This window comes from Pogoniulus pusillus, chromosome 8 (assembly GCF_015220805.1).
Source record: "Pogoniulus pusillus isolate bPogPus1 chromosome 8, bPogPus1.pri, whole genome shotgun sequence".
NCBI lineage: Eukaryota > Metazoa > Chordata > Aves > Piciformes > Lybiidae > Pogoniulus > Pogoniulus pusillus.
In genome coordinates this window covers 40,061,828-40,078,473 of record NC_087271.1, presented here as the reverse complement: position 1 = coordinate 40,078,473, position 16,646 = coordinate 40,061,828, and the positions used below count along the sequence as shown (strand labels likewise).

The window sequence follows — 16,646 nt, the reverse complement described above, 5'->3', positions numbered from 1 at the left end:
CAGAGCATGGCCGCCCTCGGCTAACCCTTTCTGTGCCTTCGTTTCCACCCTGAAATGTAAACGAGGAAGAGATTTTCTTCCCACCTGTGAAAAACTGAAACTGCTCCTCAGGAAATGTGCAGGCAGGACAGGCCAGGAATTTGGGGGTGGGGAAGTGGGGGAAAGTTGCTTAAAAATAGAAGTAATAAGACATAAGAAATACATTGAGCCTGATGGATCCTTATGAGAAAAGCAATACTTTCTCAATAGCCTGCTGGGGTTTAAGCCCAAAACTTCATTTTGCCAGGAAAACCTCTTCAAGCCTGTCTTGAACCACTAAGCAGAGAACTGTGCGCACTCATGGCAGGAGTGACTTGCCCCATTGCAGTCCAACAAGCTCCAAAATTTGCTTCCTGCAATGAGGGGGTTTGCCCCTGGGGTAAATCCCACCTCCTCCCACTCCATCCCCTCCCTTTCTTTCCTAAATCAAGTGCCAACTCTTAAGTGCATTAACCACATCCAAGCCCCCACTGCCCCCAGCCACCTGCGCTCCCCAGCCCCATGGGGCAGAGGCCACCAGCCCCACTGTGTGGTCCCCAGCCAGCTGTCTGCTCTCCACAGAACACAGCTTCCAGCCCGGGGATGGAGAAAAGCAGGTCTCTTAAGATGGATTTACTGGAGAAGTTTAGCCAGACGTGTGGACACGGAGACAGACAGACATTGCCCGGTGGCCTCCCTGTACCACCACTTTGCATTTCCAACCCATTTCCCTAATTATTCCATTGCTGCTGGGAGTCATCTCCCTCCCTCTACAGCACACTCTGATTTATCTCTCAGCCAGGATAACAGCTCCCCCCACCCCCTTCTCCTCAGGGAATTCAAATTTCATTCATTTTTCTGCACTGCCAGATTGATCCAGCCCCCTCTGCCCTGCTCCGGATCACTCGTGGCTGTGGTGAGCAGGCAACGAGAGCCACACAGCACCAAGCCTTCACCTCAGGGGCGCATCCTGGCTGCCACCACCAGTGTCCACTAAAAAAGAAACCCCACCAGCATCTTCCTCTCTGCTCACATTCAGCTTGCTACATCTTTCCAGTAGGGCTTTCATCCTTTCTCTGCCTTGTAGTAGTGCATTGTCCTCCTCCATCCTTTCTCTGGTCCATCTCATCCTCATGGTGGTGGTATTTTGGTCTCTTTTAATTTGGGGGCTTGCTTCCCTCAGCACACCACATTATCCTGGCATGTGGGGAGGAGAGGGCAGTGAAGGTGGACACAAACTGCTGGCCCAGCAAACACACATCTAAAATGCTGCCAGATCCCAGTGGTGCCCCAGGAAGGGGATTACATGCAACGAGCATAAAATGCACACACCACACCCTAACCCCCTCAGCTCTTCTCCTCCAAGAGCTAAGACAGAGCTCAGGGGTGGTGGTGATCAGCCTGCAGGAAGGTGAATGGCATGATTTTCATCAAGTTGTATTTTGAGGGGTCTCTGGCCCCATACAGATGTCCCTCTCCCTCCTCTACATGACCAGCAGCCCTCCTCTGCCTCTGTCTCTGCAGCCAGCTGAAGGCACCAGCAGAGCGACCTGGTGATGCCCAACTCACAGAGAAGCAGGGATGTTGCTCTCACACCTTCCCTGCCAGTCTCAATTCATTAAGTAATACTTAAAAAGCAGGGAAACCTCAGAGCCTTCCCCAGGACTCCAGACCCAGCCTGTCTTCATGTGCTCCCGCCCTGAGTGTGCAGGAATTGGGGCTGCTTTGGGTGTTGCTTGGTACAGGTACACCTCTGTACCAAGAGGAACAGTAGTGGTTTGTTCCCAGGTTCAACAGGAGTGTTTCAAGGCAGAATTAGGGAGGTGTAAGGAAAACCCACACCTGCCCCTGCCTGGGGCCCTGTGAGCACAGCCATGTCCTCATCAACAAACTCTGAGTGGTCTTGGAGGTGCTGAGGAACTCAGTCAGCAGCGAGGCTTCATGCCACCGATGCAGCGAGTCTGACAGGTCTCAGCCCAGATCCCACAGTCATCTTATGTGACAAAACCAGCTCCTCCAGCCCAAGGCAGGGACAGCCTTATGGGGTCAAAGCCACCTTTCGGCATGGGGACAGCCCTGACCGTAGCACCCGGAGGCCCTCGTGCACTCAGCCCACTTCTTAATTACCCCAATAATTACCTGTGACCCCATCCCACAAAGCCCGCTGCTGCCAGGGCTGTCTGGAGCAAGGACAAGCACGGGCGAAACTCAAGTACTCACCAGCAGCTGGAGAAAGCCTCTCCTCTGGCAGGCGCTGCCGGACAGGGCGTTGCTAATTGCAGTGGCAAATTAATCGACGTGAGGAGAACCCCCGCTGCGTTCATGGCCCAAGCACGGGCGGCAGGGTGGATGCCGGTGGAGAAGAGCTCCGTCGGTCCGTGCTGAGGAGGAAATAGGGAAGCAGGGCGAGGCAAGAGGGAGCGAGCGCCGAAGGGATGGGAAGGTGGCTGGGTGTGCGGGGGCGCGGGGGGCGCGGGGGGCCGGCCACCGGCCTCACGGAAAATTAAATTGCACTTGAGGGTAAATTGCGTTAGGGCAGAGCGGCCGCCCCGGGGCAGCCTGCCGCCCTTCGGGTAATTAGCCCTAGGGACAGCCCGGCTCGTCACAGCGCTGCGAAGGGCACCTCGGGGGGCTTGGAGAGAGTGTGTGTGTGTGTGTGTGTGCGTGTGTGTCTTCAGGAGAGCCCGTCCCGCCTGTGAGTGTGGCCACGGCACAGTTTGATGCCCTCCCCGTGCCATGGTTTGGGCAGGGAGCCAGCGTCCCGGTGGGGTACAGTATGAGGGACACCGCTCTGGGTAGCGCTGAGCCCTGCAGCAGCCTCCTGCGTGCAGTGGGGCTCACCAGGTGCTGGGGTGAGTGACACCCCAGGGCCACAGGCAGGGAGAGCCTGGGCCAGAAGGATTGAGACTGCACCAAACAGGATTACGGAAAGTCTATTTACTGGACTCTCTTTTTCCTGTGTGCCATGGTGGCTTTAGCTCCCAGGCCCTGCAAATCTGTCCAGCAGGCCTGAGGGGGAGGCTAATCTGGGCAGCCCTGCCTGCTCACCCCCTGCCACCCACCTGCCTCAGCACCCCACCACCCCTGCCCCAGCGCTCACCTCCCCTGCCCCAGGACTCACCCCTCTGCCCTAGCACCTCACCACCCCTGCCACAGTGCTCACCTCCCTGCCCCAGCACCCCACCACCCCTGCCACAGCACTCACCTTCTTGCCCCAGCATCCCTGCCCCAGCACCCACCTCTCCAGCCTTCCTCCCTCTCCTCCTACATCCCCCAATGAACTCCCACCTACTGCGTCCCCCGATACATTTCCCAGTCTGTCCCTGGGGCCCTTTTGGGGCCGGGGGTAGCCATGGGTACCCCCTCCATAGCTGAGCTCTTGGCTCTACACAGGGGAGCAGCTGGCAGGGAGGGGGTGCATGGGGGGTTATTGATGTTGGGGATAAACCCACTAGGGAAATCAAAGAGGAGGCAGCAAGGCTGTAGTGATGAGACCTTCCTCATCCATCACCTGTCAGTGGGCAGGACCCAGCACCACCGTGGGGGATGTAACCCCCTCTCCACATCAGGATGAAGACACTGGGGACTCAGCTAAGGGATATGGTCAAGATCAAGCGGGCCAGTGGTGGCAGGGCAGGGGTGCCAGCCCCACATCCCCCAGGGGTGTGACCAAGCACAGACACCAAAGCAGAAGGAAAGAGGAAACAGTAAAATTTATTCCAAGGGCAGGTGAGGGACGAAAGGCTGACGAAGCCAGAGCTGCCGGTGCCTGAGGGAGCAGCAGAGCCAGCTGTCCTCCTTCCTCATCCCCATCAGCCCTCGCCTCCCACCTGGGCAAAGTGAAGATATCAAGAAAGAGGCTCCAAATCGGATTGACACCCCCCCTCCCCTTTAATAAAGTTTATTATCGGACGGGCCCTAATCCTTTTAAATCCCCCGCGCAGGGGGAGGGGCCGGGATTAGGGGAGGGCAGCGTAATCCCAATGAATTTGTTACAGGGGGATTTAGGCAGCGCCGGGAGAGCAGATGGCCCCGGACCCGGCTCTGCAAAACAACCATTTTCCTTAATGATTCCTAACAAGGATAAAAGGGCAGAGAGAATCGGGGACAGGCGCCTGTGGTGGTCCCAGTCCCCGGGGGGATGCTCCCATGTGTCTCTCTCTGCTCCGGACCACGCACACGGCCAGCACCAACCTGCAGCTCCTTGCCTTATGCCGACTTTTTTTCCGGCAGGCTCTCTCCCGCAGCACTCCGCTTAAGACCAAACCATGACCCACCCCAACCCTGGGGCCATGCCGACTGAATGGCCCCGAGTGCATCCAGCAGCAAAAAAGCAGGAGAAAACGCACAACAACCACCACTCAAAAGATTTAAACCAAGGCAGCACTCATCTCAGAGTGACGCAGGAGACCAGAGTGGGGGGCAGTCAGGGGTGGGGGGACAGCAGGGAAGGGAGGCTGTGCCTACATGCCAGGGAACAGCCTACACAGCAAAAATAATTTATTCCACTAAGACAAGCAGAGAGCGAGCAACAGCATGGGGAGGGGGCAATGAAAGGTAGAGACACACACACAAATGCAGCTGAACCCACAACTGCCACCCCCTGCCCAGCACTGCCCACTTTTGGAGGGGGCTAAAACCCCACACTCCTGGCCCTGCTAGTGGTGTGATCCCAAAGGGGTGCTCCCCAGCAGGGAACTAGGCCTTCTAGTTAGAAATCAATCCAGTTCTGGAGAGCTCCCAAGAGCAGCTGGGTACCACTGCTGGCACCCCTAAAAATGTGCGACTGGGACCAGAGAGGGAGGTGCTCTGACACCTCCTTCTCCCCAGAAGAGCCCCCCCCTTCCTCCACCTCCCACCCTGGGTGATGCGATGGCTGCAAGCGGGGCAGCTCCTGGGGGGAATGCAATGAACCCATCCCGCTGAGGGACAAAACCCTGTCCCAGGGGTGCCCTGGCTCAGCAGCCAGCCCACGCTGGGGGCAGAGCACTCAGGCCAAGGGGAAGCCGAGGCGGCCTTTCCGGGCACGGGTGCGGAGGCGGAAGAAGGTGTACATGCCCAGGAGGCACATGGACGAGAGGAAGTACAGGGCGACGCAGAGGCTGATGTCCAGGCGGGAGAAGCCCAAGCCGAGCACCCGCAGCCAGGGGCTCCTCTGAATGACCCTCCCAGCCACCTCCTCCTCCTCCCGGAGCAGGAGCCCGGGAGCCCGGCGTCGCTCCCGGCCCGCCGCGGCATCCCGGGCCAGGGCGATGGTGTCCCGTTTGCTGAGCCGCCGGCGCCGCCCGGCCGCCGCTCGCAGCGCCTGGCTCTTGAAGTGCTGCTCGCTGAAGGAGTCCAGGTCCACGATGTCCTCACTCGCCTCCCGAGGCTTGGGGTTCAGACGCACGATGCTGGGGCGCCGTGGCTCAGGGGAGCCCTGTCGCCCCACAGCTCTCACCTCTCCCTCTGTCTCCTTCTCCTCCTCTTCCTCATCCTTCTCCCTCTCCTCTCGTGGGCCCTCGGTGCCCAGCCTGGCATCCACCTCCCCAGCCGCGGGGACGGGGTCAGCCATGGCGTAGTCCAAGTAGACGTTAGCCGGAGAGAAGTGTGCCATGAGAAAGGCGAGCACGGCCGGCTCATCCCAGGCATGCACCCCCCGCTCCTCCTTGTGGCACTGGGGACACATATCTGGTGGAGGCCACTGCAGCTTGGGGAACTTGGGGTCCTCCGTGTCACCTCCTGTGGGAACCAGAGTCAGTGAGGGGTTAGAGGAAACAGGCAATAGAGCCCTCGGCCTGAAAGTATAAACACCCTACGGCATCCAGCAGCTGGGGATGATGTTGGTGACAGGGACATTTGGAGGAGCCGTCTCAGGAGGACGGATCCTCTGAGGGCATCCAGGGGCTCTGGGGAACTCCCTGTGGGGAGTATGCAAGACTCAACTGCATCTCCAGAGTGGTGTGATGCTGCATGACCAGCTGCTGTCCCCTCTGATGGGGGATGACGACAATGGGGTGTCCTCGCTACTGCACCCTAATGCAGTCATTTGCTAGCTCCATCCAGGAGGGATGCTACTCCAGCACCTTGCCTACCTCTTTCCCTTGGGAAACTGCCCTGGTTTCCCTCTCTGTGGTCCCCATTACCTGCCAGGCGAGCATTGACCTCGTTGTGGTGGGACCAGAGCCAGAGGACGGCTTCCTCCCGGCTTGCCACCTGGTCCATGGACTTGGCTGCCATGGCTTCAAAGTGCTCAGCACACTCCTGGCAGCCGAAGAAGTTCCGGACATAGCAGCGGATGGTGCTCAGCACCTCCAGTGGCAGCTCTGGAGAGAGAGGCAGAGGATTGGGAGGACCAAAGGATGAGTCCAGACCCCACAGCATCACCATCACAGTCCCACAGCTGAGGTAGCAGCCCCACACCTCAAACTCCGTGGCACTTGCTCTAACTGCAGATCTGCCCTGGGGCAAGACAAGTGTTTGCCTACACATAGCATCCCCATCTGTGCCACCAAGTATTTGGACACCCTCTCTGTGAGACTTGAACCCCACCAGGGACGTCAGTACCTTTGTTGGGGCCGTTCTGGGCAGCCTGGACAGTCAGCAGATGGAAGAGGGTCCAGAGCCCACAGGGGTAGCCACGGAAGTGGCGTTCACTGCCCTGGCAGCCCACCCAGGTCACATTGGTGGGGAGCATGGCGGAGCGGGAGGCCTGGAGGACAGACAGACACAGTATGATGGAGCTGGCAGGTAAAGTGGGGCGGGGGGCAAGGGGCAGAGGTGAGCAGGGGCTGAGGTCCCCATGGGCATCTTACATCTCTGTTATTCTTCATGGCCTCCTTCAAAACGTTGCGTGGCAGCTCAGGCTCTGTCCAGTTCTTCAGCCAGACGTCCAGGGACTGCAGGTAGGCCTGCACATAGGGGCGCCCAGGGAAGTACTGCAGAGGGAGAAGAGGGGTGAGGAACTCAGGCCCCTCCCAGGAGCAGCAGGGCAGGCCCACAGTACCCTCAGCTTGCTGGGATGGGCTCCAGACAGTGTCAGCATCCTCTATGGCAGCATGTGCCAAAGGGCAGGCAGCATGATCCTGGCAATATTTGAGTGTCTGGCATTGAGGGGCTGGGGGCCACGGCATGTGCCCTCCATGGTGGTGAGCCCCCTGTGTGTGTTCAGGCTCTGAACCATGGCCCCATCTGAGGGAGGCAAAACACCACTCTGACCATAAGTCAGCACAAAGCCGATTAGCAGCAGCACTTTAAAACCGTGGGCAGCCTGCCAGGCTGTGGCACCGGCACTCGGACGGACAGACAGACTGACCTACTGGGAGGATGAGGCCACAGAATCATAGAATGGTTTGAGTTGGAAGGGACCTACCTTCAAGATCATCTAGTTCCAACCCCCTCCCATGGACAGGGACACCTTCTACTGGACCACGTTGCTCAAGGCCTTGTCTAACCTGGCCTTGAGCACCTCCAGGGAAGGGATAAGCAGCAGCACTCAGAAGTGACAGGACAGCGAAAGCAAGGAGCATTCTATGGAGTCTGTGCTCTGCTCCCTGGGCTCCTATGGAATCACTCCAAAAATCCCAGACTCAGAGGAATTTCATCTGCCACCTGAGATGTTTCTGCTGCAAAGTGCAGCCATTCCCCTGGCTCCTCCAGTGGGAGGCTTGGCCACGCAATCCCCTGCTTTCCCGGGGCTGCTTTTTCTCACTTTCGGATTTTTATCTCCTCCTTGCCTAAAATACCTCTTGGGAAGGCAACAATTACGGCTGGGAGCTGCAGGCTGAGCTCGCCCAGCCGGGCAATCCTGGGAACACTGCTCCGTCCTGTGGATAAGTGTGGCAATGGCAGTGCCGGCTCAGCATCCTCAGGGAAGCCCCAGCACCCACCACGCAGCGCTCACAGCCCACTGCCTGCTGCCCACCTTCACCTCCTTTCCAAATCCAGTGCTTGGGCAGCGAGGGGAAGGTTCACAGGAAGAATTATGAGCTGATCAAATAAAACCCCTGCTGCTCCCTGCCAGCCCAGCACAGCCGGTACCCTTGGTGAGGGAGCTGGTGCCATGTGGGATGTATTTCCCTGACCCTGGAAGATCCCATTAAAAGGACAAATAGCAAGGGTGATAGCTGAGGGCAAGCAGAGAAAGAGCCACATGAAGCTCTGAACTGAGGACTCCAGGCTGTTTGCAGCAGTGTCTCATGTTTGGGGCTCTCTGCTGGAGAAGAGTGAGCAGGGGTGGGAGCAGGTGGCTTGCACAACGCAAGGTCCAAAATGAGTGTGAGACTCCAAGTGACAAAAGGAGCGAAAGAGAGAGGATGTGGCCAGGGGAAGGTCTGCCAAGGAACCCAAGCTGGGACAGGGCTCTTGCAAGCCCACTGGTGGAAACCTCAACCAAATGGAGAACTCCATCACACTCAGAAATTGAACTTCCTGGGTTTGCTCGCTCAAAGCTCCAACGCTTTAGGCTCGCCAAACCCAACAGAGAAGAGAGACCTTAAACTAGGTTCTTGCAGAGTCTGCCTCAGTGGGAGTCCCTTTTCCAGACTATCAAAGGAGCCTGCACAGATCAGCTCCCCAAGCCAAGCATCCAAGTCAGGTGATCAGAGTTACAAACCCCTCTGATCATCTCTGCCACCCCAGCAGCTGGCAGTATCTCCTCTCAAAAGACCTTCTACATCTCAACACCTCCTGCAAGTGCTGATCCTGCTCTGCCCACCAACACCTGCACACCACACCTTGTCTGAAACTTTCAGCTCCCAGTGGAGCTGGCCTGAGTTTGGAGATCCACGTGCAGGGGAACAGCCTTACAGTGGCTACGGGACACGCTGGGCACCAGGACACAGGGCTCACCTCCGAGCATGCCACGCATCGCTACCTGCAAGTGCTGGGTCGTGGCGGCCCACAGCCTGCATTTGCACCTTACAAACAGTGACATGGAGGTGTGGGCAGCTCCTGACCCAAGAACAAAAGCTCCTCACCTTCACCAGCGTGCCCACATAGCACTTGAAGGCAGCCAGCTGGGCTCCTGACATGGCGGCAGCACGGACAGCTTCCACTCGCAGTGAGTAGTGCAGCGTGGACTCCAGGTCAGCCATGTACACCTTGGAGCTGGGGAGGGCAGCACAACACCATGGTCCATCAGCTCCTCAACCCACGTTTTCAGGGACCCAGCCACGACTCAGGCTTTTTCCCAGTACAAAGCCTCTTGCCCACCCCTGGCCATGGCACCTCCCAGCTTCCCAGCCCTGCAAAATGATGGAGGGGGAGGTCTGACCGGTCAGCAGGAGTCAGGTGGGATGAGTTGGTCTCGTTGGAAGCACCGAGGGTTGTGTTCAGCTTGTAGGAGCCGCGGGTGACACCCGAGAGCGTGCGCAGGTAGTAGGTGTAGAAGGAGCGGGCCTCCATGTGCCTGCAAGGAAGGGGAGGTCGTGAGCACGACTCTCTTTTTGCTCCCCAGCCCCAAGGATGAAACAAATGAGACCAAAGAGGCTGTAGCCAGGTGGGGTTGGGCTCTGCTGCCAGGCATCCAGCAACAGAACAAGGGGACACAGTCTCAAGCTGTGCCAGGGGAGGTCTAGGCTAAATGTTAGGAGGAAGTTGTTGTCAGAGAGAGTGATTGGCATTGGAATGGGCTGCCCAGGGAGGTGGTGGAGTCACTGTCCCTGGTGGTGTTCAAGCAAAGCCTGGATGAGGCACTTAGTGCCATGGTCTGGTTGACTGGACAGGGCTGGGTGCTAGGTTGGACTAGATGAGGTTGGAGGTCTCTTCCAACCTGTCTGATTCTATGAAAGACTTAGCCAGTCCAGCAACTTGGACCTGGGGAATGAGTGTGGGGTTGTCTGTTCTTTCCATCTCCTCCAGCAGTGGCTGTCCTGGCACACAACCCAGAGAGGAGCTGAGTCCCAGGGAGCCACACCATGCCACCTCCAAGCAGGTGTGGCAGAGGGTGGCTAAGTCACAAGCCACCTTCCCTTTTGCCAGCTCCAGCCCAGCCTGCAGCTCCATTCAGTACCCACCAGCAGCACTGTGCCCCCTGCTAGACTGCCTGCCCCAGCCACTATCTCCTTCCTAATGAGCTTTCCACATTGAAAGGGAAAGTGGAGAGATGGGGCACAAGCCTGTCACCCCACCAGGGTCTCCAGACTCACCCCCCAAGTCCTATACTCACACAGGCAGACGGAAGGAGGAGCCATTGCGGAGGAGCAGGTAGCCAGAGGGGAAAGTGGTGACACCAAACTTCTCCACAAGCTCTTCCTCACTGTTCAGCACCCTCCTCACTGCCACGTTCTCGTACTGCAGCATGTCCAGTGCCACCTACAAGCCCAGCAGCCCCAGGGTTAGGTCCCAGCCTAACTGGGGATGCAGCAGGGCTGTTAAGCACCCTGTGTAACACTTTGCACCTGCAAAGCAGAGCGCGAGTTGAATGGGGAGGCTGCCAGAAGAGGATTTCCCTGCCAAAGGCATGCAAGAGTTGCCAGTGACACTAGCTTCAAGAGAAAAGGGGGATAAATGCGGCCTGTACCCACCTCTCTGCCCACAAAGGAATTGCTCTTCTCAAAGATCAGTGCCAGGTACTGGTCCTTGTTCCTCTGGAAGAAGGTGCGAACCTCCTCCGCACTGCAAAAGAGAAGAGGATGGCAGCAGGTGCCTCATCATCAGCTGGATGCTCTGCCCTCTTCCCCAAAAGGAGCTCAGCCCTCATCCCTAGCAATTCAGCAGGAGGATGCCAGCATGAGTCCAGCTGCATCGAGTGAACAACTCTTCCATGGTGAAGTTTCCAGCCCAGTTTTCAACTCCAGTTCACAGGCACTGAGCAAGCTCACTGGGGTCAGCCAAGGAGGCAGAAAACAAAGCACAGGCAGGGCAGGGGGGCAAAAAAAGCACTGAACTTGAAGCAAGGATGTTAAGGTTTTTTTGGCTAGGACATGGAGGCACTGGATTCCTGAAGGATATTCTCTTTAGGAACACAAAACACTCCCAGCTGGGACAGCAGAACAACTGCCTGTGTCCAGCAAAGGCTACTCGAGATCCTAACAAGTTTGTACCAAATCAAGAAAAGCCTTTCCCAGGGCAGGGCAAAGCTGTTCACCAGTGCAGCCTCATGCAGCGTAGCACAGCACTGCCACATCCCTGGCCCAGGCACTGCTTGCTCTAATTAAGGCTGATGAGCAGGTTCATTAGGAGATGAAACAACATGGCCTGTCTCATCCAGACCACGTAAATGGCTCCAGCCTGGCCAGCCCACGTGCGTCTCCCTGGGACGTGGGTGATAATGGTGGCTGCTCAGTGCTCATTTTTGGCTCACCATTTCCCCAGAAACCTGCTCTCCGCAGGGCAGAGGCCACCAGAGCCACCCCCATCAGGCCACCCCTACCTTGCTGGCTCCAGCGGAGGACAGGCAGGCGGCCAGTTGTCCTGGCTCTGCTCGAGGTTGGTAATGATGGCATGGCGCAGGTCCTCCACGGTGGTGCTGGTTTCTGCAGGGCAACAGGATGCCAGGGCGTCAGCCCGGGGGGAGCCAGTCCCACAGGCTAAGCCAAGGGGAGCTGCTCTGAACTGCCACCCCAGGCTGCCCCGAGTTCCAGTGCACGACAGGTGATGACAGAAATCCCCACGGCTCCGAATACTCACTGGTCATCCTTATCCCATCCTCGGCCTTCCTGCTGAAAGCTCGGAAAAACTGGAAGAGAAAGAAGGAAAAGCTGGAGGGAGAGCGTCTGGAGCGGGACAGGGACACAGTGCAGCCTTCTGCAGGAGGCAAAGGCTGCTCCCAGACCAGTTCTACCTCAGTTTCCCCCATGACATCACAGCATGCTGACCAATGCCAGTCACCACAGAGGGAGTTCCCAGCAATGTTCCTGCCCTTTGGGGCATCCCCAGGACAGAAGGATGCAGGCCTGGGCTGCCAATCATGTCCAGCCAAGGGTTGAGTGCTGGCAGGCTGCAGGCCAGGCAGCTCTGGGTGTCCCAGAAAGGCAGCCAGGGCCTTTCCAGACCTGCAAGCCACTGTCTCCCTGCTCCAGAGCCCTCACAAAACGGGAAAAGGGGACTTTTCCCCACTCCTGTCCTCCCACAGTACAGGGAGAGCAGCAAAACCAGGTGGTGTCAGACAGGTGTTTGCTCTGCAAGCTGGGCTGGGAGCACAGCCTGTTTGCAAAAGGTGTTTGGCAGGGACAGGACAAAAAGCAAATGACTTGGCACTGCCACATCAGCACACCTCTCTGTCCCAGGAGACATTTCAGACAGTGTCCCACAGGCAGTGCGTTCTCAGTGAGATCACAGGGCTGGGGCACAAGCCAACCTGCCTGGCAAAGCCCTAAACCCAGCCCCGCCTTGCACTGAGCCTGTAAGCTGGGGCTGAGGCCATGGCTGCTGACATCCTTATCCAGCCCATTCCATCTCAAGGCGATCCTGGCTTTTGCTGCTTGCACCTGGAGCGTTCAGCTTTATTGCTTGTGTTGGAACAAGGCTCTGTTTGCAGTAGGAAACACTGCAAAATGGGATATTGACACAGCTAAGGGGCTGGGCACGGGCCCAGGAGGAGGGACGGCACCTCGCCAGCCTCCACAGGAGGCTCCCAGAAGAGCCCCCATGGAGCCCCCCTGCAGCATCCCCGTGCCCTCCCCCAAAACCTGTGCTTGCCACCGCTCTCTGCCCCCCAGCAGCTTTCCCCAGGCATTTCCAGTTCAGGTTTCAGACTCTCCCCTGTCCTAGGAGAGACCCAGCCTCTGTGTTTCACTACAAAGCAGCATTTTGGTTTTCCCTTTCGTTGCTGCTGCATCACCAAGCAGTTGTACCCAACCGCAGCTCTGTTTAGGGGAAGGGAAAACAGCTCCAGCCTGCAAGACCTCAGTGGGGACATTCTGGTGTAACAGCACTGTCAGCCACATTGAGGAAGAGAGGAACAGCCCAAAAGGCAAAGCAGAGGGAGAGCAGGCAGGCGCCTGGTGCAGCCAGCCCTTACCTTCAGCGTGGGGAAGCCGGTTATCCCAAAATCAGAGCACACTTGCTGGTTGGCCTCGTCGGCGCAGTCGATGGCTGCCAGCACCACTGCAGGTCTCCATTCTGCAGGGACAGACAATGCAGTCTCAGCTCAGCCCCTCTGCAGCTCCAGAACCCACTCCACTCCTCGCGACCGCTGCAGGGACAGCAGGGATCTCCTGTTGTGCCAGCTGCACGGCTCCTCTCAGCCCCAAAACTGCAGCTTGTCCCTCGCAGGAGACCAGCTGACGGCTTCCAAGCCCCAAATATCCAAGCCGTGGTCTGTGCTGATAGTTGCTGCCCTACTTTCCGTGCAGCAGCAGCAGCAAGGAAAAATCCATGCCAGGTGGGACCAAGCTTTGCACACCCTGCCCGTCGCTGCCTGCCTGGCTGGTTCTGCCTGCCCAGCCTTTGCTTCAGCAGGAAGAGGCCGCCGGGAGCAGGGGAGGGACGGTGGACTACAGCCAACGGAGAGTAGTGAACATGGGCTCCTGCTTATCTCACCCCAGACCAAGGGCAGTGTCAATAAGCAAGAGGGCACAACCCAAAACCAGCAGCTGGGGCACTTTGGTGGAGCCTGCCCAGGTGCTGAGCATCCACTCCCCTGCTACAACTCTCCCCCACCACTGCCTCCCTGGGGAAGATCGGTGAGTCCCTGGCGTAAAACAGACACTAAGAAACGGGGCATGGAGACATTTAAAGCAGCAGGCTCTGAAATCCAACAGCAGAATGGAGAGAAAAGCTCAGAAATGGCTCCTTCTAAGCAGAAAGGACCAGCTGAAGAACACTCACACTCTCCTTCGAACGGGCCAGGGAGGGATGCAGCCCTGGCACATGGAAGGCGCCAGAGATGAGGATGTGCTGAGACCATCCCGTGACGCAGGTGGCAGGGCACAAAAGCCACTTCCCACCGCCCCAGCAACACCGGTATGGGACAGCCGGTGCGAATGCCTGCTGCAGGGAGCCAGGCGTGCTCCTGCACTCATCAGCACACGGTGCCTACAGGTCACTCCAGCACTGGCACCCTCCCTATCCAGCCCACTCCTCCGAAAATCCACCCGTGGGAACAGTAGTGAGGATGCCAACTAGCACGGGGGTGGCTTCCTTGCCCTGCCTCTGCAGTCCGGCCTCTGGCGCAGGGAGCACGGGGATGACCCTGCTTTGGAGAGAGGCCAGGAGAGCTGGCATTCACCCGCAGGGCCCGGGCACGCATCCATTCCTCACATCCTGCCCCGTTGGGGAGCGCTGACGGCATTCCCTGGGAAGAACGGCATCCCCTCGGAGGGACGGCACCCTGACTCACGCCGCAGACACCGCGCTCTATCGATCACTGCAATAGCAGGGAGAAATCACGCACGCCTCGGGATGCCGGCGAGGCAGGATCAGCCCTGGGAGGGCCCAGGGCACGGGAGCGGGGGTGCGCAGGTACCCAAGCGGGGCTGGGCACCGGCCAGACCAGGCATCAAGGTCAAAGCTGGGAGCAAACCAGCTGAGATAAGCACCCGGCACCAGCGCTCTCCCTGCAGGCACCAGGGACGAGTGGGGCTGAGGAGGGGCCGGGGGAAATGCAGGACTCCCCCACCTCGGGCACGCTCGGCCTGAGCTTCTCCCAGCTAAAAGGGCTCCAAAGATGCTGCCAAGCCGGGCCTGGCCACCGCCGGGGGCAGGGGGAAGCTGGGCCTTGCCACCAGGCTGACGTTCTAGGGAGGCTGGGGCAGGGACAAGCGGGATTTAGGGTGCTGGTGGAGGGCAGGGCGGGGGAGCGCTGATGGGCAGGGTGCAGAGGGAATGCGGGGAAACTGGGGGAGGCTGAGGATGAAGGGGCGGGGATACAGGGAAGATTTAAGGGTGCTGATGGAGAGGAGGATGATGGGACAAGGACACAGCAGGGATACAGAGGCAGTGATGGAGGACTTAGAGGCACAGGGAGATCTAGGGGTGCTTACGAGAGAACAGAGAGGACTGCAGGGAGGATTTAAGGGTGCTGATGGAAAGGAGGAGGTTGGGACAAGGACACAGCAGGGGTACAGAAGTAGTGATAGGGGGCAGAGGCACAGGGAACATTTAGGGTTGCTGACAAGAGAACAGAGAGGACGCAGGAAGGATTACAGGGTACTGATGAGGAGATAGCGGCAGAGACACAAGAGAATAAATGAGGTGACCACAGGAGAAGACAGTGATAGGGATACGGGAAGGGGGAAACAAGGTGGAGGGCTCAAGGAGGGTTTAGAGGTGCTGACGAGTTGGGGCGGGGGAAGCAGGCAGGGACGTGGGGCAGGAAGGGAAGCAGGGCAGCCGTGTCAGGGACTCACCGCGGATATCGTGGGCCAGGGCCCGCCATGTGGGCGCGAAATGGACGCAGTGCCCGCACCAGGAGGCGAAGAATTCGACGGCCCAAGCGCTGGGGGATCCCAGCAGCTGCCCCTCCGCCCCCGTCCCCAGCAGCTCCAAAGGGTCAGTGGGCGAGTACAACTCACGGCACCTCGCTGCCGGCAGCCACAGCGCCAGCACCAGCACGGCCAACGGCCACTCTCGCCGCCACCGCCCTCCTCCTCCTCCGCCGCCGCCCCCCACCCCCCGCGCTACCCGCCGCCGCCGCCGCCACATCGCCGCCAGGCCGCCCGCCGCCGCCCGCCGCCTTTAGCGACGCCCGCACGCCCCGCCCACCGGGGGGCGGTGCTAGGGGCGGGACCAGGCCACCCGCATTGCGGCGCCCCCTAGCGGCGGCACAGCGCCTCCACCTCCCGCTTCCTCCAGCGCCCCCAAGTCATTGGGGTGCCCCAAATGCGTGTCGCCCTCCCTGGCCCCGAGGCAGCACTCCAGGAGCGCTGGGCAAGGGGGTTGAGGCTGCAGCACTGTTATGGGTCTGAGAACACAAAACGATAAAATTCTGGTTAATAAATGCAGATGATTCAGGCTTAAACCCCGCGGTGCCACCCCTGGTAGCAGCCCTGAGGGGAACTGCTGGCATCAGGGCAGTGTCTGACTCAGGTACCCACTGCCACCAGGGTGTCTGCCAGGATACCCTGTGTGATGGTGACCCTGGAGACTTGGTGGTTGCTCTGATGCCGACCTTGTCAGGGATGCACAAGGTTACCAAACAAAGCCCCCAGCTCCATCTCTTCACACCAGAAAAAGCAGTCCTCCACCCCGGGTGGCCCCATGCCTGGCCACAGCCCAGTCGTGACACTGCTCACGCACACACACACCCACGTCACTGACTCCTGGGCGGAAGGTGCCCGCTGCTCAGTGCCCCGGGGCAGAGCTGGCTACTGTAGGGCTGGATGTGGTCCTGAAATCCATCTCTCTACTCCCTCCCCATCCCTCGATGCCAGGAGCCCCCTGGCACTGTGGTGGCCCATGGCTGTTGAGGGCTGGTTGTTGGCTCCATCCCCAGAAGGCCATTAGCCATGTTGGGCCCCACCTAGGTTATTTTAAGCAGACTTGCCATGCTAGAAAAACAAGCCTGCCAGAGCCAAGCCTTGCTGTGGCAGCGGAGGGCAGTGGCCTTCACATAGGGCACAGCTCTGGGGGAGCTATGGTGCTCCCCAAGGTGGTCCAGCAGTAGGGCAGAGAGCCTGTTGCACATGGCCCATTGTGGGACTGCAGCCACACAACTTCTGTGAGTCCAGGCTGATGTGAATGATGCAGAAGATGGTTTGCTCCAG

The 16,646-nt window shown here is 58.8% G+C and overlaps 1 protein-coding gene across 1 annotated transcript; it reads right to left on the bottom strand.

The window, feature by feature from the left end:
• Positions 1 to 3,712: 3,712 nt before the first annotated feature.
• Positions 3,713 to 15,585, bottom strand: QSOX1 (quiescin sulfhydryl oxidase 1). Its single transcript, XM_064148170.1, has 12 exons — positions 15,291 to 15,585; positions 12,962 to 13,062; positions 11,629 to 11,677; positions 11,372 to 11,474; positions 10,524 to 10,614; positions 10,166 to 10,311; positions 9,272 to 9,406; positions 8,976 to 9,105; positions 6,813 to 6,935; positions 6,565 to 6,709; positions 6,144 to 6,323; positions 3,713 to 5,739 (listed from the first exon to the last, which is right to left on the bottom strand). The coding sequence occupies exons 1-12, from the start codon at positions 15,583 to 15,585 to the stop codon at positions 5,009 to 5,011; spliced, it is 2,229 nt and encodes a 742-aa protein (XP_064004240.1). The 3' UTR covers positions 3,713 to 5,008.
• Between the last annotated feature and the right edge of the window lie 1,061 nt (positions 15,586 to 16,646).